At 41.5% G+C, this 26304-nt stretch overlaps 1 protein-coding gene across 4 annotated transcripts in view; it reads right to left on the reverse strand.

The window, feature by feature from the left end:
- The window catches only part of LOC132394363 (LIM domain only protein 7-like), a 237867-nt gene that overhangs the window by 70496 nt on the left and 141067 nt on the right, over nucleotides 1–26304 (reverse strand). For all 4 annotated transcript variants that reach the window (XM_059970419.1, XM_059970421.1, XM_059970420.1 and 1 more), the window contains exons 6-9: nucleotides 9686–9716; nucleotides 4170–4283; nucleotides 1358–1556; nucleotides 31–286 (exon numbers count right to left, since the gene is read on the reverse strand). In XM_059970419.1, the coding sequence (XP_059826402.1) occupies nucleotides 31–286; nucleotides 1358–1556; nucleotides 4170–4283; nucleotides 9686–9716 (600 nt within the window). The remainder of the gene's footprint in view (nucleotides 1–30; nucleotides 287–1357; nucleotides 1557–4169; nucleotides 4284–9685; nucleotides 9717–26304) is intronic.

Here is a 26304-nt window from a genome sequence, read left to right on the forward strand (position 1 = left end):
TACAAAATACAAGGTTTTAAAGCTACGTACCTTGATAAAGATCCATCAGTCTCTGCAAACATTGGGCTTGCCCAACTTCGCCTATTCTCCTCATTTCTTTCTGCACGCTTTTTCCTCAGTGGAGCTGGCACATAGGTTGCAGGCTTGCTTTTAGTCGGCAGGAACTGGTTGAAGGGAACGACAGGCTTGAACTCAGAGGTGGAGACCCTACGAAGCAACATGTCATCCTTTGGACCTTCCATTGCCTTGCTGCTCAGATCGTCTGGCTCGATATCACTCCCACCACCTAAAATCACGAAAGGAAGACTTATTTCCATTATAGGACACCAGTTTCACTGGCCAAGCTATTATTTCCATTGTATTCAAGACTGCCTTTAAGCTGAACAGTGGATCAGGCCAATTTACGGCCAACCACATTGCTGGTGTCACAAATAGGCCAGACTAAATTTAGGACTTCCTGAAGAACCACCAGCATAAGAAATAAACTTCTACAAAAAACAAATAGAAGTCAGTCTATGGTCACTGTTACTATGTTTTAATCAAATTAAAATAATTAACCAAAATTTAACTTAACAATTGTTCTAATGAAGTTTGAACTCATTCTTGCATAATATTAGCATTAAACTTTGGATTATTAATGCAGCTCACTAGTGTCCCTCTAGTTTAGAATATAGTACAATGTTGATTCTTAACAAATATTTCACCTAACCATTCAAACTTCACCAGCTCTGATGGAGTAATCCACTTCTGAAAGCACGGAGTAATTACAGTCTCCATGAGGGTTTTAATGCAACGCTCCCTCCATAAGTTCACACAACAATGTTAACAATCAAAGCATTTTTTTTGGAAATCTGTTAGAGTATGTTGAAATCTGTTAACAGCATTGTGAAAGTCTGCATAGGGTATGAATTATTTTCACCCACATGATGAGTGCTTTCTGCTCCTCTAATCAGTCAGACCATTTCATAAAAAAACAGTTGAAATATAACGTTATTCCGATCTCACGAAGCAAACTAGCCCTGGAGTTTCTGTCCACACTGTGCTTAAAAGTCTATACAGACTGGACATCCATGTTGAAGGTGAGGCTAAGGAGGCCAGGGAAATCTGAAAAGATAAAATGGTGGAGGGCATGCAAGGTGTCCTGGTTGTACTTGGGAAAGGACTGGACAAAGGGAAGATGGCCATGGAATGAAGAGAGAAGTTCAATGGAGTAGTGGCTGAAGACTGCATATTGACACAAATTTTGTATTCTTACTACTAATCTTCAGTCATGAGGGAGTAATGGTTGCCCAATTTACAATCTACTTCCCAAACACATCTGGCACTTAATGTTGACAGCAACGCATCCTTGCCCTACCTTCACTGCTCCCCTTTAGAGTTATGTCTGAAGAAAGGCTTGCGAATGACTTCGACCCAAAGGAGTCCAAGCTATCAAATGAGTCGTCTCTTCTGTGCGTGAACTGCGGCGACGCTGGTTCGATGCGCTCTGCACACCAGATATCACAGTACCCGCTGTCTCGTCCGCTTCGGTTCAAGCTACCCAAGTCTGTAAGTGCCTGGAGGGGAAAATAAAAATCAGCTGTTGCTGTCAACAAATGCAAGATATTATTCATTGTAAATCTGTCCACCAGACCCGAGGAGTAAAATCTAATTTGAATCAGAAATGACAGAAATGTTATTCAAGAGGCCATTCTGCCTATTGAACCAATTCCTACTTCTGGTACAGCTATCACATCAGATTCGCTTCCATACCCTTTCCCCACAAATTGCCTTTCAGGAGCCTACCCATTTCCCTCTTGAATGCATTAATTGATTTCCACCAGATGTGAATTTGGGTTTTAATTACCCTCTACATTAAAAAAGATGTTATTCCTCAAATTGCCCCTCAGACCCAAAATGTTAAGTCTACACCCAGGATCATTGAACCAGTAATGCAAACAGGTTTGCTCCATCTACCCTAACTAACCAATCATAGTCAAATTCAAGTTTGTTGTCATCTGACCTTGCATATACACAACCAAGCAAAACAACATTCTTCGGGACAAAACATATCACAAAGCACACAAATCATTACCACAAATAATTTCATGAAATACAATTCAAAATGCATGCAGTGCACAGCACAGATAAACAGTTAACAGCTTGCTGCCGCAGTGATGAGACCTTGGTGCTGGCAGGATATTTATTTGTCTCACAGCCCAAGGGAAGAAGTTGTTACCTAGAGTGCCCTAAGTCCTGATGCCTCTGTACCCCCTTCCTGATGATAGTGAGTCAAAGAGATTATATGGGATGGGGACAGGGATTCTCAACAGCACTTCGGGTCCTTCATCTGCAATGCCCCTAGTCCTGTACCATCTGCTAGATTTCCTCTCAACTGTTGTTCCAGGGAGAATCTCCACAGCTTCTCCCATCTATCCTGGCAAATTAAACCCCTCATCCTGGAACCATTATGGTAAATCTCCCAACCATCCACAGGATTTCCACCTTCTATCACATAGCATTGGTTGGGTGACAATTGTTGGTATTGGTTTGGTATGGTTTCTCTGCCAATATACAGTGAAAAGCTTAGTCTTACGCAATGTTCAGACAGATAAAAATATTACACGATGCCCTGAGGTAGAAAAAGGTAAAACCAGAACAATGTAGAATAAAGTGTAAAAATTACAGAGAAAGCACAGTGCATGTAAACAATAAGGCACACGATCATAACGAGGTACATTGTGAGGTCAGAAGTCCACTTTAACGTTCAAGAAGTCCGCTTAAGAGTCTGGTAACAGAAGGACAGAAAGTGCCCTTGAGCCTGGTGATATGAACTCTCATTATTGGAATTAAAATGTGGCACAAGCCCTTTTCAACCTTCTCCATTCTTCCTTAATGTTTGTTAACTTTCTTGGGTTGGTTACCCCTCTCAAGAGATTCTTAAACTAGCCACTGGGTGGCACACAGGAGCAGTTTTGTTGAACTAACAAAAAATGTGTGCAGCTGTGGACATTGCTCTTGGAGGAGGCAAAAACGTTTCAATCTAAACCAGCCCAAAAGGCAAGAAAGAACAAATTACAGCCAATAAGATAAATAGTGACCATTCTGTGTTTACAAATCTCTCCTGAATTAATGTAGCTACAACAGCAAAATAAACTCTTAAGGTTTACCGAAAAGTGCAGAAAATTGCTTCTAGCATGCAGCAAAGAAAGTTGTTTAAGATGCAGCAATGGATGACTGAAAGAGCTACCTCAGGAAAATCTATAACTTCTTGGCGTTGGTCTTCAAAGCCCTGGAAGATGGACGTTGGTTTTAATCATTTTGCGGAACAAACTCATAACAACATTAATGGGGAGAATTGGAAGAATGGCTCAGCAAAACTGGCAGAGGGGCAAAGGTTACTTCCTAATTAATTCGTCTTAAACACGTGTTCACCCTCAAGATTCCCTCCTACTTTACGCATGCTTGACAATACCACTACATGTAGTTCAAGTTACTTTATCTCTTAATCAACAATCAATAGTATCAAAAAGTTTCACACTTCAAATGTTAAACACACATTTTGATTGAAAATCATCATTAAAACATTTGTTAATGAGAAACTGAAATTCATAGGGGGTATACATAGGGTGAATCATAGGAAATGATTCCTCACAATAGAGGTGTCTAAAACGAGATAGCATTAACTTAGATTAACAGGCAAGAGAGTTAGAGGAAGGTTTTTCCCACACACAGGGGTTTAGAAGATGGAATGCATGGGGGGGGGGGAGAAAGAGGGGCAAGAGAGTGGAGGCAGGTACTCTCACAACACAATTACCTAGACAAGCAATGAATTGCCAAGGTCCAAAAGGCTATAGACCAATGCTGGTAAATGGGATGAGTACAGTGGATAGTTGATAATTGGTATAGACATGGTGTGTGAAGGATCCACTTCAGTAGTATTACTCAATGATTCTATGATCAATGCAGATGGATGCATGCATTCTTCTTTCTAGCCCTGATCCCTCTCAATAAAGACTGCAAACTGAATCAGGCTAATACAGATCTTTGCTAGCGACCTGGTGAATGTGTGGAAATTGACTCAAATTGCTGCTCTCTAATTTTTCCCATATCACACACGGATCTGTAAGACTTGAACGTTCCCGGTAACTTGAAGTCTATCTCAATGTTCACAGACAACTGTGACTCACCTTGGTCAGCGTTTGTCCTAACAGCCCCTCAAACGCATTCAGGTCAAGGTATGGTCCATTATAATGAGGGTCAGACTGTGCTCTTCTCCCAAGCCAATATATCGTAATCAAAACCTGCAAGGTTGACATTATCCATATAAGCTTTTTTCCAGAAAATACATATTTAGGAAACATTGGTTGAGTAAACTAACAGATCATTAAGTCCACATTATATCAATGCAATTCACTGAATTCTATTACTAAGAAATTATTTTCAATAATCAACAGTTTCCATGGCTAGACACATCTGTTTTCAAGGTCACACATCTGAGCTTCAAAAGGTGGTTGGAACTTTCACCCAGCCTCATTCTTTTCTGTGTGCTCCACTCCATCATTTCCATTCAAGCCATCTCGTCAGGTCTCTCTCACTCCTCATTACTTCACAACCCCTTCTGCGGCTCTGGAATGCTATTGACCAGAGGAAGGGAAGGGAATGAGTAATGTAGAAGCAAACTGAAATGCTACACGTGCTCCAACTCATCCCATTCTTCATTTTCCTCCATTTCGTTGACACCTGTCAGTCCATTAAACCATGCTCTTGGTCCCATCTGTTAACTCAATACACCTGTTCATTTTATCTTCCTCGAGGGGCAGCGGATTGCTGGACAGTGAGTGCAGGCATCTTGCATGTAATGTCTGGCCATTCCCTACAATGAATAGCTTAGCTGTCTCTGGTCTGTATGGTTCAACTTAATCTACATAACGTTCCTTTCAATAAATGGCTGGAGCAACACACAGTGCTTTAGGAACTCTGTAGATTGGACCGCATCTACAGAGTGAGATGAAGAGTCAACATTTTGGTCAAGACCTTTCATAAGGATGAAGAATGAAGGGTCCCTGCCTGAAATTTCAACTTTATTTCCCTCCATAGAAGCTCCCTGACCTACTGAGTTCCTCCAACATTTTGTGTGTGCTCTGCTCAAGAGTTCCAGCATCTGTAGAATCTCTTGTGCCTCAGTCAACAGCTGGAAGTTGCCTCTCCAAATCTCACCATCTTTCACTTCCATGACCAATTGGATAATCCAATGATTTGGCCTCCATGACTGGACCTTGATCCCTTGGAAAATTCTTTGCAAACCTCCCTTTCACTCACAGTCTTTGAAGATTAACATTTATTATTTATCCAATGCTCAAGTTCAAAGTAAATTTTATTATCAAAGTACATATATGTCACCATATACATAGAAATTTACAGCACATTATAAGCCATTTGGCCCACAATGATGTGCCAACTACGTAACCTATTCTAGAAACTGCCTAGAAGTACCCTACCACATAGCCCTCGATTTTTCTAAGTGCCATGTACCTATCTAAGAGACATTTAAAAATACCCTATTGTATCTGCCTCCACTACTGTTTCTGGCTGTGCATTCCATGTACCCACCACTCTGCGTGTAAAACTTATGTGTTAGTCATTTCAGCCCCGTAAAAACCCTCTGGCTATCAACACGATCAATGCTTCTCATCATTTTATACACCTCTATCAGGTCACCTCTCATCCTCCTTCACTCCAAGGAGAAAAGGCCAAGTTCACTCAACCTATTCCCGTAAGGCATGCTCTCCAATCCAGGCAACATCCTTGTAAATCTCCTCTGCACTCTTTCCTCTAGTATCCACATCCTTCCTATAGTGAGGTGACCAGAACTAAGCACAATACTCCAAGTGAGGGCTAACTAATATCTTTTATAATTGTAACATTACCTCACAGTTCTTGACTACAATCCTACTGTTGATGAATGCCAACACACCATTTACCTCCTTAACAACACTGTCAACCTGCACAGCAGATTTGTGTGTCCTATGGGCATGGACCCCAAGTGTCTGATCCTCGACACTGCCAAGAGTTTTACCAAAAATACTATATTCTGTCTTCAAATTGGACCTACCGAAATGAACCACTTCACACTTACCTGGGTTGAACTCCATCTGCCACTTCTCAGCCCAGTTCTGCATCCTGTTGATACCAAGCTGTAACCTCTGACAACCCTCCAGACGATACTCAACACCCCCACCTCTTGTGTCATCAGCAAACTTACCTTACAAACTTACATCATCACCCTTCTACTTCCTCATCCAGGTCATTTATAAAAATCATAAACAGGAGGGATCCCAGAACAGATCCCCGCAGAACACCACTGGTCACAGACCTCCATGCAGAATTGAACCATCTACAACCACTCTTTGCCTTCTGTGGGAGAGCAAATTCTGGATCCACAAAGCAAGGTCCCCATGAATCCCATGCCTCATTACTTTCTGAATGAGCCTTGTATGGGAACCTCATCAAATGTCTTACTGAAATCCAGATACACTATATCCACTGTTCTACCTCAATGTGTTTTGCTACATCCTCAAAGAATTCAATCAGGCTTGGAAGGCACAACCTACCCTCAACCAAGCCATGCTGACTATCCCAAATCAGATCATGTCTCTCCAATTGCTCATAAATCCTGCCACTCAGCATCTCTTTCACAACTTGCTCACCACTGTAGCAAGACTTACACCTTCTACAACTCTGAGATTCATTTTCCTATGGGCATACTCAGCAAATCTATAGAACAGTAACTATAACAGGATCAATCAGAGTGCAGATGACAATAAGCTGCAAATATAAATATAAACAAATAGTAAAATGACAAGAACATGAGAAAACAAGATAAACAGCCGTTAAATTGAGATAATTGGTTGTGGAAACATCTCAAAGGATGGGCAAGTGAGTGTAGTTCTCCCCTATTGATCAAGAGCATGATGGTTGTGAGGTACTTAATGCATCTTCATCTCAGGGCCCGTTCAACATATGAAGCCACTCAATGAATGCTTAGTGCAAATCGTTTTGGGGGTGACGTACAGAACCTGTATCACGTTGTCAACTTTCGTTTCAATAAGAGGTTCTTCAGCATTGAAAAAGGGGAAAAAAATACATGCATGCTTCAGTTCTCTTCCGAGGCAGCCAGGGATGGAAATCTGGCAAAAGCACAGGGTCCTCCTTCAGTAATTATTATGTGCATTCCGCAAATATGCAGGCATGTTAAAGTGTGCTCATTTAAAAGTTGATCCAAGTAATGATGTAAAATATAACATCAATAATCACAATGTTATAATGGCTTCATTCACCCCGATGAGAAAGATGCTGCACGATAACCCAAGCATAGGGAGTGCTAATGTCAGACATGCCATCTATCATATGTTGAATTGAGGCCCCATAAGTTGAGAACATGAGACACAGGGGCAGAATTAGGCCATTCAGACCAGTGAAACTCTTCTGCCACACCATGGCTGTTTTTTTCCCAATTCCATAATCTTGCCTCTCCCTACAGCCCTTAATCCCTTCACCAATCAATGTCTTAATCTCTGCCTTAAATATACCCACGACCAGTCCTTTATGGAAACAAGTTCCACAAATTCACCATCCCCGAAATGAAGATGTTCCTCCTAACCTCAGCTCTAAAGGGGTGTCCTTTTATTCTGAGGCTGTGTCCTCAGATCCTAGACTTCCCTCTTAAGGTAAACATCCTCACCATGTCCATGTTGTCCTGGCCTTTCAATATTCAGTAAGTTTCAGTTAGATTCCATGACACCACCTCCTCATATTCTTCTGAAGTCCAGAACCAACAAAAGCTTTCATTCCAGGGATCATTCTTGAGAACCTACTCTGGACCACGTCCAAGGACAACATACCTTTTGATAGTTAGCTCAAAACTGTTCACTGAACTTACCCAACCTGCTGACTACCTCCAGCATTTTTTGATATTTTTTTTTATAAAAGTTTTCCAGCATCTACAGTTTTTTTATTTTCAATATCCGTTAGCGAACATTATGACTACGTGTGCATTGCCTGGGGTATCCAAAAGAACTCCCTGCATCTCTTCATCGTACCACTGCCGTCCTATCACTTTTCAGCTCCCTATACTGCAGGGAATTAATGAATGAATGAGGGAAATGGTGCTCTTAATGCAACAGAAAAGTCTTTCAGACGAGCATGCAATGACCAAAACCAGAATTAGCTTAATACCAGCTTTGGATTTGAGGCAGGTATGCAAAGAAACAACATTTTGATATTATTTACTGAGATACAGCATGGAATAGGCCCTTCCAGCCATGCCACCCAGCAATCCCCGATTTAATCCTAGCCCAATCAAGTTCCACAGACTCACCACCCTCTGGCTGAAGATATTCCTGTCTCTGCTTTAAAGGGGCCATGCCCTCCGATTTTAGACATTCTTGCTAAGGTGAACACTCTCACCATATCCACTTTACCCTGGCCTTTCAAACCCCTAATTTAATCCTAGTCACAATTTACAGTAGAATTTAAAATTACCAATTAACTTCCCAGCTGGTATGTGATTGGACTGTGGAAGAAAGCCAAAGCATCAGGAGGAACGGGGAGAACGTACAACCTCCCTACAAGCAGCAGTGGGAATTGAAGCAGATTCGCCCATACTGTTGAGCACTGTGCTAACCATTTTGCTTTTTAGTCAGGTGTAAAGGAAATATTTTGATATCATTTCACACTCACACTAGTCTCATATTGGTAATGCCGGAACCAATCCAGTCAACCCCACAGTACAGCAGGGGAAAGATGATTACCGTAGCACAATAAAACTGATTTTCTAGACAATGGAGTAAGCTTCCAAACATCATATAAAAGTCACAAGCAACAACACTGTGTTCATGCAGTAGCTTCACTTTTTAAGATGTCCCAAAATATTTTGGATGAGTGAATTGAAGCAAAGTATGACAACTTATTAGAAATGGCATCAAGAAACTTGTCAAGGAGGTAGATCAAATCTCACAGCAGCAAAAAAAACAGATAATGGTCACAGCAAGATGTACCAAGAGAGAAAAAACCCTATTGACTTGGTTCAAAATCAGTGCATTTCAGAGCTGATACAACTATCATTAAACATAAATATCATTAAGGCTATCAAAACGTTAACAGAAATTTAATTCAGCTGCTTCTAAAGGAACAAAATAACATGTGGTGAGAATGGAAACACAACACACTCACAGTAAATAAAATATTCTACAGGCATCCAATAAAGAAGATAGTCCAAGGAATCAAAGTCACTCAGTTTTCAGAACTTGATAACATCCAGATGAGGTGAAGACTAATTTGCATTCAGCAGCTGCTTTATGTAACAAACCGCTTTGGAAGTGACAAGCCATTGAATATTGCAAATTTATTGTAGATTGCTTTCATTAGAAACCCAACTTGAAAAACCAATTCAGGACTAAGGATACGGCCACACAAGCAGCAATAATTTAGATCCGTATCAAAGGTCTATGCATCAGATTAACAACAGCACTGAACTCAAAGCAATTTTTGTCTTAATGCACAAAGGAAGATTGATAATTCTACCAGTTGGAATCTTTTTTCCCCATTTTAAAAAGGTGTTTTAATGTTGTTCTGAAATTAAAAACAAAAATGTGAAAATATAAGATTAAATACCTGAGCTACTGATAAACAGCAGATCACTTACATTTTTTAGTCTCCTTTCGGTTTCTTCACGCCTGTGGAAATTAAAATAATCTAATTAGGATAATTTACCTCAGCTGTTCTAGTTTAAGATGCCTTACAGTTAAAAATATATTCCACCCTTTATGTCTGAAGTCACCTATTGGTTCATTCAGAAAGAGACAACAGGGCTCTCTTCACAGCCATAACAAAAAGTCAGTTATATGTAATGCAAGTGCTTTCAAGGCAGCACTACAATTATTTGCCAGAGAGAAACAGTGGTTTAAAAAAGTTGATACAACTCAGTCCAAAGTCAAATGAAAGTCTACAGTATCATCCTGATCGAAGCATGCAATCATGTGTTAAAACAAATGCGCTTCAGTCATTTGCTGAGAATTAGTGATGACTGCCTTATGGGATGGTGCAGGCAGATATTTACACGATACTTTAACTGTGCTTAGTCGAACACACGGAACACCACGGAATAGAAGGGTGTGGGCAGAGTGCTGGAAATAGGGATTACTGTACTATAGATCAGTAGCCAATGGCGGGAAAAAAGGTGGGTAGGTTTTGTTTCCACAGCAAATGACTCCACTGCAAGAACCAAGAACATGATCAAGTTTCAATTGCAATCCTCAGTAGAAATATTCTGACTTTTGAATGCACCTCTTCTACTTGTTAATTAGCTGGCAATTAGATTATTAGCACATGCACCAAGATACAGTGAAAAGCATTTGTTTACATGTCACACCATACCTGACAAAGTACAAAAGGAAAAGCATTAACAGAATGCAGAATATAGTATTACAGTTACAGAGAAAGTGCAGAGCACGTAGACTAAGGTGAAAGGACAAGATAGACAGATCAAGAGTTCATTTTTAGTGTACGAGAGCTATATTCAAGGGTCTTGTAACAGTGTCCTTGAGCCTGATGGTCTGAGTTCACAAGCTTTTGTATCTTCAGCCCAATGGAAGAGGGGTATAAGAGAAATTGTGAGGTGGGAGGGAACCTTGATTATGTTGACCGTTTATCCCAAGGCAACTGGAAGTAGACAGGGTCATTGGGGAGAGAAACTGGGCTATGTTCACAGCACTCTGCAATTTCCTGCTGCCTCGGGCAGGGCAGTTACCACACCAAGCGGTGAGGCATCCTGTGGTTCTGTAAAAACAGCAAATCCGTGAGGGTCACTGGGGACATGCTGGAGTTCCTTAGCTTTCTTCAGAATTAGAATAATTTCTACTAAAAATCCATCTTATCTACCAAACATGAAAATATCCAAACTCACAAATGCATTCAAATAGAAATCTGATCTGGAAAACTGGGAAACCTAATCTGAGCCCCAGGATACATCCTATTTTTAAAATCCATCTTGACCTCAATGCACATGGGTGGGACCTGTCAGGCTGGGTTTGGATAGCCAGGTTCAACACCCAAGGATACTATACATCCTGAATAAAAGCTGAGGAAAATGTTCACAGCTCTTGCAATAAAGAGCCATGGAAATTTAAGGCAAAACATCCAGGCCTCCCAACTGTCAGGAATCCTCTATTTATTTTCAAGAGCATCAACAGAAAGAGTCACTCACACGCTCACCCACCCACCACACACAACGGTGAGCAAGTGTGCGCTGTTTCTCAAGTCGGGGAACTCGAGTAAGCAACGCTGCAGATTATAACAGTGAAACAGTGAGCTGTTGGCCTCCCCTCTTGCTGTGGGAGAGAGGGCTTATTGGGACGTTGAAGTGTTAAAATGGACAGTAGATTTTGATGGACTATAGATCATGGTCTCTGGGGGCTTGCTATTGTGTGGGGGGAGAATGATGCTTTTGCTGAAATAAGTAGGGGTAGGGGAGGGTTGATGTTGCTGCTGCTTGTGTATAGGGGGAGGGGGGCTTTGCGGTTCCAATATTTTAGTCATTTTTTTTCTTTGGGAATTCTTTCTCTCCTGTTTCGTGGATGTCTGTGAAGACTAAGGATTCAGGTTGTATACTGGATACACTGTCTGGTATTAAATTGAACCATTGAACTAGTGAAACAGGACTGACATGGAATAGTTGCCAATCAGATCATAATTAATTAACCTAAAGCAGATCCTACTTTAACTCAATCCTCTTCCAGCCGAACAAGCACTTGTAAAAACAAACACAGAGCATCTAAAAAGGCGACTCACCATTTGGATGAAACTTCTCACACACAAGCATTTATTTTTTTTTCCCCTCTCTAAGCAACAGAGGCAATATTTTCTCTCGTACTGCTTTACAGAACCACTTGTGCAGGCAGCTCTTAATACAGTGCAGGACTAATCCCTGGTCCTAGCGTTCAAGTATCTAATGACAGTTCCCTCCTTCAGCTGGATGGCTCAGGGCTCAAAACACTTTGAACTCTGCACATAACCTAGCTTCCATGGAGGAAGTCTAAACTTTGCCCAGTAATGTTTGTCAGAGCCTCAACATTTCCGGCTGCCGATTGATGTTTTCCCACTGTGGACAATACAGCTTTGAGAGCTACAATAACGCAAAACATTCTGCAAATTGACCTACAGAGTTTAAAAGGTAAAAGGTAATGAGAAGAATTCTGTAGAATCCACTTTGAGTCTTGGGCAAGTCATTAAATTGTCCAAGGAACACCATGGGCCACTAATGAGGGGATGTTTGCAGGAACCATGCTCAGTTTTCACTCTACTTGGACCAAATCACTTTCCCCACAAGCTAATGTCAAGGAATTGCTTTTACTCCACACAATCTGACCTGCAAATGTAGCTTTCATTAGAGGACAGAAATGAAGCCAGTTAAGAGTATGGACAAGCTGCTAGAGCTGATCTTGTAGTCTTATTTGAACCCCTTAGCCTCTCATACAAGTCCCTCTTTCTAAGTGTGGCCTTGAGGACCACAGCAAGCAGGGTGGAAGAAGCAGAGGTCATACTTATTCATTGGTTGAATCATTTGGCAGGTACAGGGATGGTCTTGGTTACTTTGCCTTCACAGATCAAGGAATCTCTCACAACCTGACAAGCAGGCCTCAGCAGCCAGCCCTAATCCATTATGACCTAGCAGCATTTGAAATGAAATTCAAACCATTAGCCAGCTTACTAGGTGAGGGGTCACTGGCTATGCAGCAGTGCTACCAACTACAAAACAGCAACAGCTTAATTCTACATGCCACAAAATCAGTCGGGTCTGAGAAGAAATGTTACATGGTAGTGAGCAACATTTATAACTGGAAATTGAGTTCAAGGTGCTAACCATACTTAAGAGCATTTTTCTCCCCAATTATGCATCCTGGTGTTCTTCTCTGGTAACCACTTTGCAATGGGTTTTGGTGCCATTGATACACCAGTTTTCCTCCTGAGGCTACTGCTGAAGGATTGCTCTCATTGCCTCTGAATCTGATCATCTCCTTGCCTTCAAGTGGTGCATTTCAGAATGCTGCACTGCTCCAAATGAGGTGACAATCCGGAACAACTGATGCGTGTATCCATACACAACTCCCAAACTCTGAGCATGTGACTACACAAGTGTGTTATTTATCTATTTATTGACATACCATAAGATACAGGAGCAAAATTAGGCCATTTAGCCCCTCCAGTCTGCTCTGCACCACAGAATAGGCCCCTCCGGCCGTTCGACACACGCCGCTCAATAACCCCAAGCCCCGATATAAACCTAGTCTAACATTGGAGGTACAATGACCAATTAACCAAACAACAGGTCAGACTGTGGGAGGAAACCGAAGCACCCACAGGAAAGCCACATGGTCACAGAGAGAATATACAAACTCCTTACAGGCAATGGCCAGAATCGAACCTGTGTCGATAGAACTGTAAAGCGTTGTGCTAACCACTGCACTACTATGCCGCCCCATTGGACGGTGATGAATGCATGCTAAAGGCAACACACAGAGTGAACTTCCTCTGGTCAGAGAGGTTAAACAACGAGAAAGGGCTTTCTACTGAACACTAGCATTTCATTCTGTACTCCAGTTTTCAAACTCTTTTGTCTTCTGCCTGCCTGTTGACCATTTTTTTCATCAGTGAAGGGTTGCAGAACATGGAACAGCCGTTCAGTCCACAATATTGTGCCAAAGCAGCTAAAAAGTAAATTAAAACCACCCAAACAATATCTCCTACCAATACCATATCCAAATACTTCCTCCTTTACATCCATGTGCCTATCCAAACAGCTCTTAAAAGCCCTAATGTACTTCCCTCTACCCACCAGACCAGGCAGTGCAAGCCAGCATCCATGGCTCTGAGTAAAATACCTACCCCCTCACATCCCTCTTGAACCTAACGTCTCTCATTTTCAATGCATGCCCTCTGGTACTGGACACTTCAATCCTGGTTGCACGTCAGCACCAGATCCGTGGATGTAGCTGCCTCAAGTACCTGCCGTAAATAGCTCCAGTATGAAAACATTATATCCGTTGACCACCTGTGCATAAGTCATCTCGGGCAAAATTACTTCTTAAATACACACTTAATCCAAACTCTCACAACACAGCAGCTCAGGAAATATGATCATTTTGCACATTCACCGTTCATGCAAGGGGAAAACATGTTCACCATACCAAAGAAACTCAGAAATTAATTAAGTCGAGTAAACTGCCTTAATCCTGTGAGTAAATTCAATCACAAAGTTCTTCTCATGATAACAATATAATGCTCCAGAGTTTTTTTGTAGGTAGAAAGGACAAAGCAAGAGGTGGGGAATGAGTGAGCATCAGCCAAAAGAAAGATCAAAGGTGGAGCTGGCGGACTCCTTAAGATTCACTTCCTCATTTTCAAATCCATCTCTTATCCTTTCACACTACTTTCCTCTTTTGCAATACTTTTTTTGCTGTAACTTTTAGTAACTGGTTGTGTCTGCACTGTACTGCTTTCACAACAGTAAATGTCATGACTTCTGCTGCTGAGATGCATCCTGCGGATGCGCTAGAACAAATCATCGGTGATTAACCTGGGGTCATCGGGTGTTTCAGGTCTTTCAGCATTAGACACCCTTGCCCCAGTGACCCAGCCAGGGTTGATCAGGCCCTGGCTTGTGTTCCAGCAGCACTGGTCCTGCACCTCTTGATACATAGCCTTCTGGAGGTTTGTTTAGCAGCCTCCTTAAAAATCCTGATGCCTCTTTGCAGTCCCCGTAATGTCAATGAGGGAGTAGGCTCTGCACAGCATGCAGCCAGCAGAACCTCTAACCTCTACAGGGTCACACCATGCCCTCTACCTGTCTCTGGTACAGCTCTGGTATTTGGCTTTCTTACACTCGAACGACTCCTCAATCTGGTCTTCCCAAGGCCCTGTCGGTTCTACCGACTTTGAGCTTTCTGACAGGATGACCCTGTCAGGCCTCGGGGATAACTATGTGATGAGCTCAGAGAACTCAAGACAATAAACCTGATTCTGATGCTCCCAGGGATCTCAGCAAATATCATTTATTAGGTTCAGGACTAAAAAGATGATTGCGGACGTCAGGAAGGCGCAGGCTTACCGTCGCCTACCGCATTAAGATCAGGTGCATCAAGTTCCTTGGAGTGCACATCACAGATGCTCTCACCCAGTGCCTCAACATCACCTCTTCAATGAAGAAAGCACAGCAGTACCTCCACTTCCTAAGGAGACTGAGGCAAATGTGGCCTGCTGCCCCTATTCTAACCACAATCTCTTTGAACTCTTTGAAGGTATCACAGTACAAGATCAGGACTATCAGGCTAGGAAACAGCTTCTTCCCAAGGCAATGAGACTTGTGAATGCCTTGCTACTCATTATTTATGACAGTGCCAGTAGCAACAATGCTGTTATATACTTTGACAACTTGTACCTCTACACAATTTTTATTACCTGTTAATATTGCGCTAATATTATTTCAAGGGTTTATATGTGATATATCCTTCAAGGAGACCACAACCTTGTTGTGGTTTGGAGGCTTGAATACCTTAATGACCCAGAAAACTACGTTGGCTGGAGTCAGGGCTTTATGCTTGGCTCTTGGCAGGGTCACCCTTGCGAAACAGGTCAAAGGGTAGAGGACAGACCAAGAGCAGTCCACCGGTCCTCTGGGCTCAGCTCAGGGCAAACAACCCTGATTGATAAAACAATATTGTTATGAAAACAGCAGTTTTCATAACATCCTTCTACATCTGAGTGTGATAGTATTCCTGACTCTCCACACAGGACTCATGGGACTGACAGTAGTGAAAACCAAGGAGAAGCTACTGACATGACAAAGGAAACCCTGACCACCACCAGAGATGGAGGGCCTTTGTTTCCACCCTAAACGACAGCAATGTAATGGACAGAGTTGCTTCATTTAGTTGTATATATGTCTACAGATGAATAACAATAAACTTGAACTTATGGACAATTCTTTAGAAGACTCTACATAAAGGAAAGTAGTGTTATTTTGAAGAAATAAGAGAATAGCAAGGCAGGTCATCCATAGGAAACACTGGGCTAAGAAAGATGAAGGCCCATTAGAATGATATCAAAATATGGTTTAGGCTCAGGAGGAGACCATTCAGCCCATAGTGTCTGCTCTGACCGAGAGAAAGTTCAACACTCTTTCCACACAGCTCTTGCCCCTCCCTTGTCTGTAGCCTTGCAAATGTTTCCTCACTTGAAGGCATCAACTGAATCTACCTCCATCACATCTGCAGGCAATGCATCCAAAGTTTGAAACACACATGGAAAATGGGCAAAGACATTTAACTCAGACTAGTGAGAAGTGAATCATCTTGAGAAATTAAGTCAGGGGAGGACTTACACAGTAAATCATAGGGTTATAGAAAGCCCCAGGCACAGGTAGACAATGTATTGAATAAGTTGTATGGCATGCTTTCCTTCATCCGATGGGGCACTGAGTGAAGGAGTAGGGACATCATCTTGAAGCCGTATAGGACACTGGTGAAACCACACCTGAAATACTGTGAGCAGATCTGGTCTTCATAGTGCAGATAAGATTCACAAGAATGTTGCTTGGACTGAGGTTCTTGACTTGGGAGAGATCGAGTAGGCTGGGGCTGTTTTCCCTGCACCAAAGCTGGCTGAAAGATAATCTTAGAAGTTTATAAGATTATGAGGGGCATCAATAAAGTAGATGGCCATTTTGTTTCTCATTGTAAGGAAATCTACAACCGGCACAGGTTTAAGGTGAAAAGAAAAAGTTTTAAAGGGGACCTGAGAGGCAAGGTCTTCAAAATGAAGGTGGTGAGTATATGGATCAAGCTACCAGTGAAAATAGTAGCAGGTACAATAACAATATTTAAAAGACATTTGAACATGTTACTACATAGGAAAGGTTCGGAGTGCTATGTGTAATATCCAGCCAATTGTGACCAACACCTTGGTCAGCACGGGCAAAGGCCAAAATACCTGTTTCCAACTGTACAACACAGTGACTCTAATGAAAAAAGCCTCGGCCACTGAAATCTATCAATTGTAGTGCATCAAACTAGGAACTATTTAGTTTTCTGAATCTTCGAACATTTTCTTATAATGAGAGACAGAACAAAATAATACAATTGACCAGTGTTACCAATGGGACAGTGTTTCACAAAACTTCAGTACAACTACCCTGTTTCTATACTCTATCCCCAATCTGCCCTGCAATTCACAATGACTTGGGCACCCAACATGCTAGATGAACTCAACAGGGCAGGCAGCATCTATGGAAATGTTGATGGCACACTTCTCCATAGATGCTGCCTGGCCTGCTGATTTCCTCCAGCATTTTGAAAGTCTTACTTGGATTTCCTGCATCTGCAGATTTTTTCTTGTTTGGGACTTTGGTACCCATGGCCTCAGACTCCTCTACTACAATGAGAGAGAAAGGAAGATAAGAGCACACTTCAAGAATAAGGCAGAAACAAACCCATACCAATAACTGAGCTAGTTACTTATCAGTGGCTAATTAGAAGCATAGTTCAGTTTCTGTCAGCACTTGCAGGAATTATGCACTAAAACACCAAGCAATTGTGTGTGATTCATAAGGAATGATAGAGGTCTTGAAAATAAGTGTTGAAGGAGCAAACTGCTTAGTCAGGGATTAATACTGATATCAATCCCATGTCTAAAAATGATGGTACGAAGCACTCTCGTGGATAAGGATGGGGTCGAAAAGCAAACTGTTAGAAGAGCTCAGGGGTCCAGGCAGCATCAGCGGGAGGTTAGGAGGAGGAATAGACAGCTGATATTTTAGCTGCAGGCCATCTAGATCAGGGGCTCCCAACTTTTTTATGCCATGGACACCTACCATTAACCAAGGAATCCATGGATCCCAGGTTAAGAGCTCCTGATCTAGACAGAGACAGAGGAGAGAAAGGCATTTTAAGGAGAGGTGAGTGAAAGTTGGAACAGGAAATGTCAAGTGATAGGTGGATCCAGGATGATGACCTGCCAACAGCAACATTGGCTTGCTGTTCCTTGGCTGAGCACAGGAGAGGCTTAGGACAGTGGTTATCATTTAATTCCTTATTAAATAAAAGACATTTTACTCAAAATTGATCTTTATGCACTCACTTGGTGCATTCTTTAAAAACCGTGAAAAACATCAGATTCTAATAAAGTGCTCAATGCAGAATTCATATTGATCTCCCACCAAATACAATGAATTCAAAGGTACGGTTCACAAAACTTCACACATCAGCATATCCAATGTAGAATAACCTAAGGCAACAGGACCAATTTCTTCTCTCAGGTCTGACCACACAATTGTTATTGTCAGAAGCAAAACAGGAGCCCTCTACTCCAGGCTCTATCACAGCAAATCAGTTCCAAGAGCAACTTCCTTGAGAAGAAAAAATGCAGCATTCTCACCAAGAACATGCCTCACCCAAGATCAGTCATTCTGCTCGAGAAACACAAGAGAGGGCACCAAGGAGTTTGGACATCTCTGATAGGAACACATGTCCTTCCGTCCTTTTGATCTCTGCCGAAGGAATCCATGAGTGGCCTATTGCTGTGTGGCTCACTGTGACAGGCAAGTAGGCCTCTCTACTTCGTGTGGTGTCCTCTTTCAATGAATGCTGGTGATATTGTAGGATGGTATCGTGGTTCTGCGCTTATGGACCAGACTATTGAGTTTATGGTCTGTGGACTTCTTCAGACTTATGGTTTTTATATTGTGTTTTTATTTTTAAAATTGCCCATTCCTTTTCCATTTTGTGGTACAAGGGTCAGTGTTTGGGGGTCGACTTCTGTTGCATTCTGTTAATTATTTTGTGTGAGGAAGGGATGGTTTCTTCAGGGTTAATGTTCCTGTTCTGTGTGTGGGGGGGGGGGGGGGGTTAAATTTTCTTCGCAGAATTACTTTTATATTCTTTCTTGTTTTGTGGCTATCTGGAGAAGACAAATTTCAGAGTTGTATCTGGATAAATGCTTTGATACTAAATGAACCTTTGAACATGGAAGACAAACAACATTCAATGATACAATCTGCTCATCTGTCCAGTCCATCACTCTCCGCTTATCTCTCCCTCACCCACCTCACATCGTTATGCACAACACAGAGCTGCATCGGAAGCACGTCATCCCCCATCCCTAGAGACAGGCTGACAATGATTAAACAATAATTATTCGCTGGTCTGATTCATTGCCCTGCGGAGCAGGAGGCTGTTGATCATTCACCAAATTGAGCATTGAATAGGAAACAGCAGGCTGAAGTCAACAATCAGACTGATCCAGAAGCCGGAAAGCACCAGCAACGTCACTGATAGAGACACCGGTGTTGGTTCTTGGGCATTCAGCAGCCCAGTACTGACCAGAAATAGCTAAATCTAAATCCTAGTTCCTCACTATCAATACTCTCCTGTCAATTCACTGCAAAGCTCCCAACCTCAAAAAAAACACAGGGAACTACAGCAAAGAAATACTGCATGGACCTTTCGACCCAGACACCATGCTGACCACCAAACATCTACCTTCACACTATTCCTTCCCTCAAAGCATCTTATTCTCTCAAATTCTAATCAGCTCTGTCCAACCAAAATTCTACCACGAAACTACAATTAACAGGGGCAAATTTACCTACCAAACTAATGCATTTTTGTAGGAGGAAAGCAGGAGGACTCAGAGGAAAGCCACACAGTCACAGGAAGAAAGTGCAAACTCCATACACGCAGCAGAGGCAGCATCACAGCACTGCCTTCTATTTAAAATAAACCCAATCGGGTCAATGACAGTGTTTCACCCTGCCAACCCCAACCACAAGCCCTCCCTACTTCCAATACAGATCGCAATTTGATATTTGGGAAGAAAACTTTTCATATGCGCAGGTATCTCAAATCAACTGTGCAGCCAACGAGGTTTTTTTTTTAAAAGTTGGAATGCAGAAAACCTGACAGCCGCTCGATGCAGAAGCAGCTCCCATAAATGAACAATAATGAACAGATGTTCGGAATAACTGGTCCTCTTTAAAATTGTGTCACAAGATCACCAATCTTCAGTTGGTTCAGCACATAGCACTTTGCTGGATATCTCATTCAAACATCACATCTTCAACAAAGCAAACACCCTAAATATCACAATGGAGCATCAGTCTGGACTCCTGCACTGAACGTGGGTTTTGAACACACATCTTTGAGTTAGATGTTGCTCACTGAGAAACTGCAGAGAATTAAAACTCTGAGAATTGGTTAGAAATAGTTTCAAACAGTTATTTAATACTTAAATATTTTGATAGTCAGAAGTACTTAATCCAGGTTAAGCAAAGAATTTTACTTGTAAATACATTAATGCTTCATTGAAGATCTACTGAACTCAATCTGAAAAGCTACAGCATTGAGTTGTACAGTACAGAAATGAACTGTCAGCTCACGCATCTATGCTGAATTTCCAGACTAATTCCATAAGGATTGTACTCTTCTGTACTTTGCTCATTTAAGTGCCTGTCTAAATGCCTCAAACACAAATTATTTGATTCCACCACCACCTCTGGCAGTGAATTACAGATATGAATCACTCCATTCATAATTTCCCTTCGTCTCCCCTTTAAAACTCCTTCTGCTCACATTAAACCCTCTTGTTTTCTGATATCCCGATAATGAGAACAAGATTCTGTCTATCTACATGATCTATGCCTCTTATTATTTTACATGTTATCAGGTTACCCCTCAGTCTCCTTCGCTTTAGGGAAATCAAGCCCACATTATCCAATCTATAACCCAATCCAGACAAAGTCCTAATGAATCTCTTCTGCCCAACCTCCCCAGCTCAATCACATCTTCCTATAGTGTGGCAATCAAAACTGCACACAGTACTCCAGTGCAGCCAAACTATTATCTTGAAACACAAGTACAGTCTCTAAATCGTATATTCTATACCCATCACAACTCACACTTTCTATGCCCCATCTATGAAGACAAGTGTATACATCTTCATCACCTTATCAATCATGTTGTAAGCAGTTACATTTAAGTTACAAATCTTGTATGTTTATTTTAGTATACATGCTGTTCTGAGAGAACGTAAGCCTCTGATTTTGTAATATCAGAGACTTCCATTAAATATTTCTTTCACAAATAAAATGATATAGATAATGGACCAGCTCTAATTTTCGCAGATCAACTGCCTCCTGACCCATATTCCTTATGACTATTATAACAAACAGGAACAGACATTCCTACTTACATACTCGTGCATTCATTACAGAAGCTTGCAAACTTCAGCACGAAGAGTAACGAGAGGTGATGCCAAGAACTAAATTCCAAACCACATACAGATTTGACTGACGTGCACTCCCAGATGGAATTCCTACCAACGAATGATCTATACCAATTCAAGGCTTAATCGTACTCCAAAGGAAATTTGCTTATAAATACTTCACCAGTTTCACCTGTGTCTCAAACTTTGAAACTTACAATGGATTAAAACAGAAAGGAACCATAACAAAAGCATTTTGATTAAGAATAAGGACCTTGATTACCTTATTAAACAAAATCTTTCAGCACTTGAAGACTGTACGCAAGACCTTTGAGATGGTCTTTTACAAACTTGGACATTAACTAGCACAAAGAGGGAAATTCATGAATGAAATTTATAATCATTTGCTGTCAGGTCAAATTTGAGTTTTTATCTTATCAGTCCAAATATTGGAACTTTCATTTCATTAACAGCTTTAGAGGAAACTTTGACGGAAGTGTTCAACTCTGTGCACCTGCCATGAAATCCACAAACCAAAAAACAATTTGTTAGGGCTTGGGAGGAGATCATGAGTTACGGTTGCTAAGGAGTTGCCCCATGCCAGTCCAGTCACCATACAACACTCATGCAAGACCAGTGGCTCCCAACCATTTTTGGGATACCAACCCCATGGCTCTCAGACCACATCCCCCGTGCCCCCCCCCTCTCCCTTTCTGGCTATTCCAAAGACTAATTGATCAGTGTAAGTTGTCCCATGATTAGGCTCGGGACAATGCAGGGATTGCTGGGTAGGCAGCTTGAATGACCAATTCATTCTTATTCATATTCACTTTTTTCTCATTCTCTATTTCTATCTAGATAGATAAAAGGATTTTGATTTACTATGCAGAGTAAAAGAAAATAGGAACTGCAAATTCAAGGTAGTGTTAAATGAGTGCAAAAATGTTTCAAATCAATTTAAAGCTACAAATAAACGTATTTCATTGCAGTAAACTAATTTCATCAACAATTTTAGAGCATACATTAGTAGTTCAACTGTTCACTAACTACTTCATTGTTCTTTCACCTTTCAATGAGATGGATGGGCTTGGTTCATCATTCTCAGTATAAAACTCTTGAAATAGTCAAGAATTGAGAGCATGGGAACTGATTTTAATTACCACTGTGATAACAGCATTCAATGATTTGTGCAGCTGATCCCTTATGTTTTATTCAACAAGATGTTGCTGAATTACAGAGCGAATGGTAAATACATTAGGTGCAGCTTTTTCCAAGTAATAGTTGTGTCCCATCTATTGCATAAGTAAGAATGTTGGCGTGCATGATGCTATTCTCTTTGGAAAAACTGCTCAACACCACAAAATATTGACTCTCCCTTCATACCAGTTTCTAGTCCCTTTGCAAATATCAACTCTTCAACCATGCATTTATCTTTTATGAAGGGAACGTAACCAAGAAGCAAAAATTCGACGCTTGAAGTTGACTCAGCCAGCTGCATTCTGCTGTCGCAAGTATGCTGTGAAGTGCTAGCAAACATGTTTTGAAGTGCTTTCGATTTCTGAAAGTTTTCAATGAAGTGACAGAATACAAGCCAAGTTCTTGTTTGTCTTATCAGAGACCATTCTCTCCAAATATTCAAGAAGCCTGGACAGTTTCATTGCCTCATTTGAAAAAGTCTTTTCACATAACAGACACATTGGCTGCTGTTGATTGCATGGTGCTGGTATAAATCCATATTTCAGATACTCCACACTACACTTCTTTCTCATTTGATCTGCTTCAGCCATTTTTTGTTAAGGATTAGTGACCACTGTCACTCACCATTTGTTTAAGTCCAACCTCAAGCGCTGTGACCGATAAAGTTACCGTGTCATCCTAGTTCAGGAAAAGCCCGAATCTCTGCCTGGAAGGTACATAAAGTAGGGTGGTGATATCTCAGCTGGGCTAGAAGAATGCAGTCAAAACCACTCAAAAGGGCAGATTCTGAAAATTACCCCAATGAATGCTGTACCCTAATTCACAGATATTGCATGGTTAAAGTGTGGGAATTGTACTATCTAACCTTGTACTATAGTAGTGAATGGCAATAATGCACAGGCCAGGTCTGGAAATAATACAACTTCTTCAGTCCAGATTTCTCATAATATACAGAAGTATCACATTGCTTTTCAATAGCTATAACATACTTCAAGCAAGGTCAAAGAAAAAAATGGATTGGCAAAAGATGAGGTGATTGCGTGATTGTAATTAATTATGAGGCACCACGATTAAGCCTCTAATCCCTCAGCTGCCCCCTTGCTACTGAATGCCCCCTCCTGCCTCCTCTGCCTTGATCTTCCCACGGTCCCCCATGGGGCGATAACAACCACTTTCAGAACCACTCCGTTGGACAATTACACAATAGGTGCAGGAGTAGGCCATTCAGCCCTTCTAGCCAGCACCGCCATTCACTGTGATCATGGCTGATCATCCACAATCAGTACCTATTCCTGCCCTCTCCCCATATCCCTTGACTCCACTATCTGTAAGAGCTCTATCTAACTCTCTCTTGAAAGCATCCAGATTCTGCCAGCTACTTAATCTTGCACGTTACAAAACACAGGTTTTGGGATATTTCTATTTAAAACAAAAGTAATAAAAATGAACTTTACTACACATTGCTTGCATCTTCATCGTGAAAATACTGAGCAAGTTAACTGGAGCATTTTGGTTATTGACCTGAATTGAAAGATTAGCGCACTAAGCAGCTAAATACATAGAGAAATAATTTTATTGATCACCTTATGCACTATTATTGATGCAATATCCCTGGCTTTATGGAGATATTTCCTCATTTGGAATGCAATTTGATTACGTTATTAATATGCACTAAAATAATTTGTCTCATTAAACAAAGGTCAAATTTAATATGATTATACTGAATGGGACAGATGCTAATAAAATGGCCAACATCTACAATTAAAATAAAACCATACCGAACTATCCACTTATCCTGGTTTTCAGTACCACAAGCCTACCAAATGTCTTCATTTTCCCCATAAGATGCTTGGAGCCCCAGCAATAACACAGTATCCTCAACCAGAGCCTCTGACAGATCAGTATTCATGAGATTCCAAATGTGTTTTACCTTGTGCTGAAATCCTAGGTGGCTTTTTAAGCAAATTGAAAGTCCAAATACATTTCCTGTGAACTGCTCTCACCCTTGCTCAACTGCTATTTTATGGAAGTAGCTCCCTGTTGAAGACTTTCTCCCCCCCCCCCCCCCCACAGTTCCTTCAACTACCTGCACACTCACCCTGTTGTCAGCAGGGTGCAATTACCCTGTGACACTGGCCAAGACCAGTTGCATTACAAATGTGGGCACAGAAACTTATAATCACAAAAACCAAGGACAAATATCAAACCAATTAATAACTAAAGGAATTCAATCCCGCATTAATTATTTTAGAATTGGTAAAAGATAGGCATTTTCTTTGGAACTTATTAAGACCTCAGTAGATGGATGTTCTGTATTTCCTTACATCTCAAGAGGCCAATTCAGCTCAAGTCTACACCAGCTCACAATGCACTCCTGTTCCCACACTGATTTCCTCTGTGACCCATTCCTCCAATTTTCTCAGTAACTCTACTCCAACCATCACTACCAAGTTCTGGTATCCAACTAGACTTACAACAATTTCACAATGGGTACCCAGTTCTAACAACCAGCACACATTTTGGATGTGGGAGGTAATCAGGGTATAACAGTGTGGTCACAGGGAGAATGTGCAAAGTCTACATGCACTGGTGTTAGGCTGTGTGACCCAGAAGCCCCACACCCACAATCCACTGAGTGCAATAAGGTCATGGACTAACGTCGAGGGAATGTCAGAATCAGAATGACTCGTTTGAAATTTGTTATTTTGTAACAACAGTACACTGCAGGACATAAACATTACAAGTTACAGTACAATAAAAATCTATACAAATAATGCAAAAGCAGAAAGCGTGCTAGTGTTGGCGGTCTCTTCAGGAATCTGATTGTGGAGGGGCTGCTGCGTGCAAGTCTTCAGGCTGCTATACCACTGCCCTGATGATGGTAATGAGAAGAGGGAAAGTCTTGGGTGGCCAGGGTCTTCAACGATGAATGTCACAACCTCGAGGCGCAGCCTTTGGAAGATGTCCTTGAAGGTGGGGAAGCTACGTCCATGATGGATCTAGCTGAGCCTAGCCTTCTGCAGCCACTCTTGATCCTGTGCATTGGAGCCTCCATACTAGGTAGCGATGAACGTCACCATCACGGCAAAGATGTTAAATGGCGTGGCTGTTGTGTCGGGTTCCAGAGGGTTCAGTCAGTCCCAATCCAGTGTTGATATAGATGGCCCCCCTACAAGTATGGGACAGGCCAACCAATAGACACCCTGCTAAAGTCAAACTTAGCATAACATAGAAATCTACAGCACATTACAGGCCCTTCGGCCCACAATGTTGTGCCAACCATATAACCGACTCAAGAAACTGATTAGAATTTCCCTACTGCATAGACCTCTATTTTCCTAAGGTCCGTGTACTTAAGAGTCTCTTAAAAGACTATTGTATCAGCCTCTACCACGTTGCTGACAGTGCATTCCACACACCCACCACTCCGTTTGAGAAAACCTATCTCCGACATCCCCATAGAACAAGCACAAGAGACCAGAATCACGTCAACAGCAATTCTCAGCATGGAAAACTGGCAAGGCAAGTGTGGTTTTTTTCCCAAAATCAACACTAATGTTTGTTTTATGTTCATTGTCATTTTTCATATTTCCTTGCAAAGGAGGTGCCATTTTGCCCATTGAGTCTGGCTAGTTTTCAGAACAATCCAGTTCCTCCACTAAATTTCCTGTGATTAGTTCCTTTGGAATGCAAGAGTGAACTCAAGCTCATCCACAATGATGGGGGAAACTTGGTAACAGCTTAAAGAGCACATAAATGCACACTTAAATAAAGAATTTCCAGCAGTTGGTGTCTGCAATTTATTGCTTCCCCACA

The sequence above is a fragment of the Hypanus sabinus genome, chromosome 5, assembly GCF_030144855.1.
Source record: "Hypanus sabinus isolate sHypSab1 chromosome 5, sHypSab1.hap1, whole genome shotgun sequence".
Classification (NCBI taxonomy): Eukaryota; Metazoa; Chordata; class Chondrichthyes; order Myliobatiformes; family Dasyatidae; genus Hypanus; species Hypanus sabinus.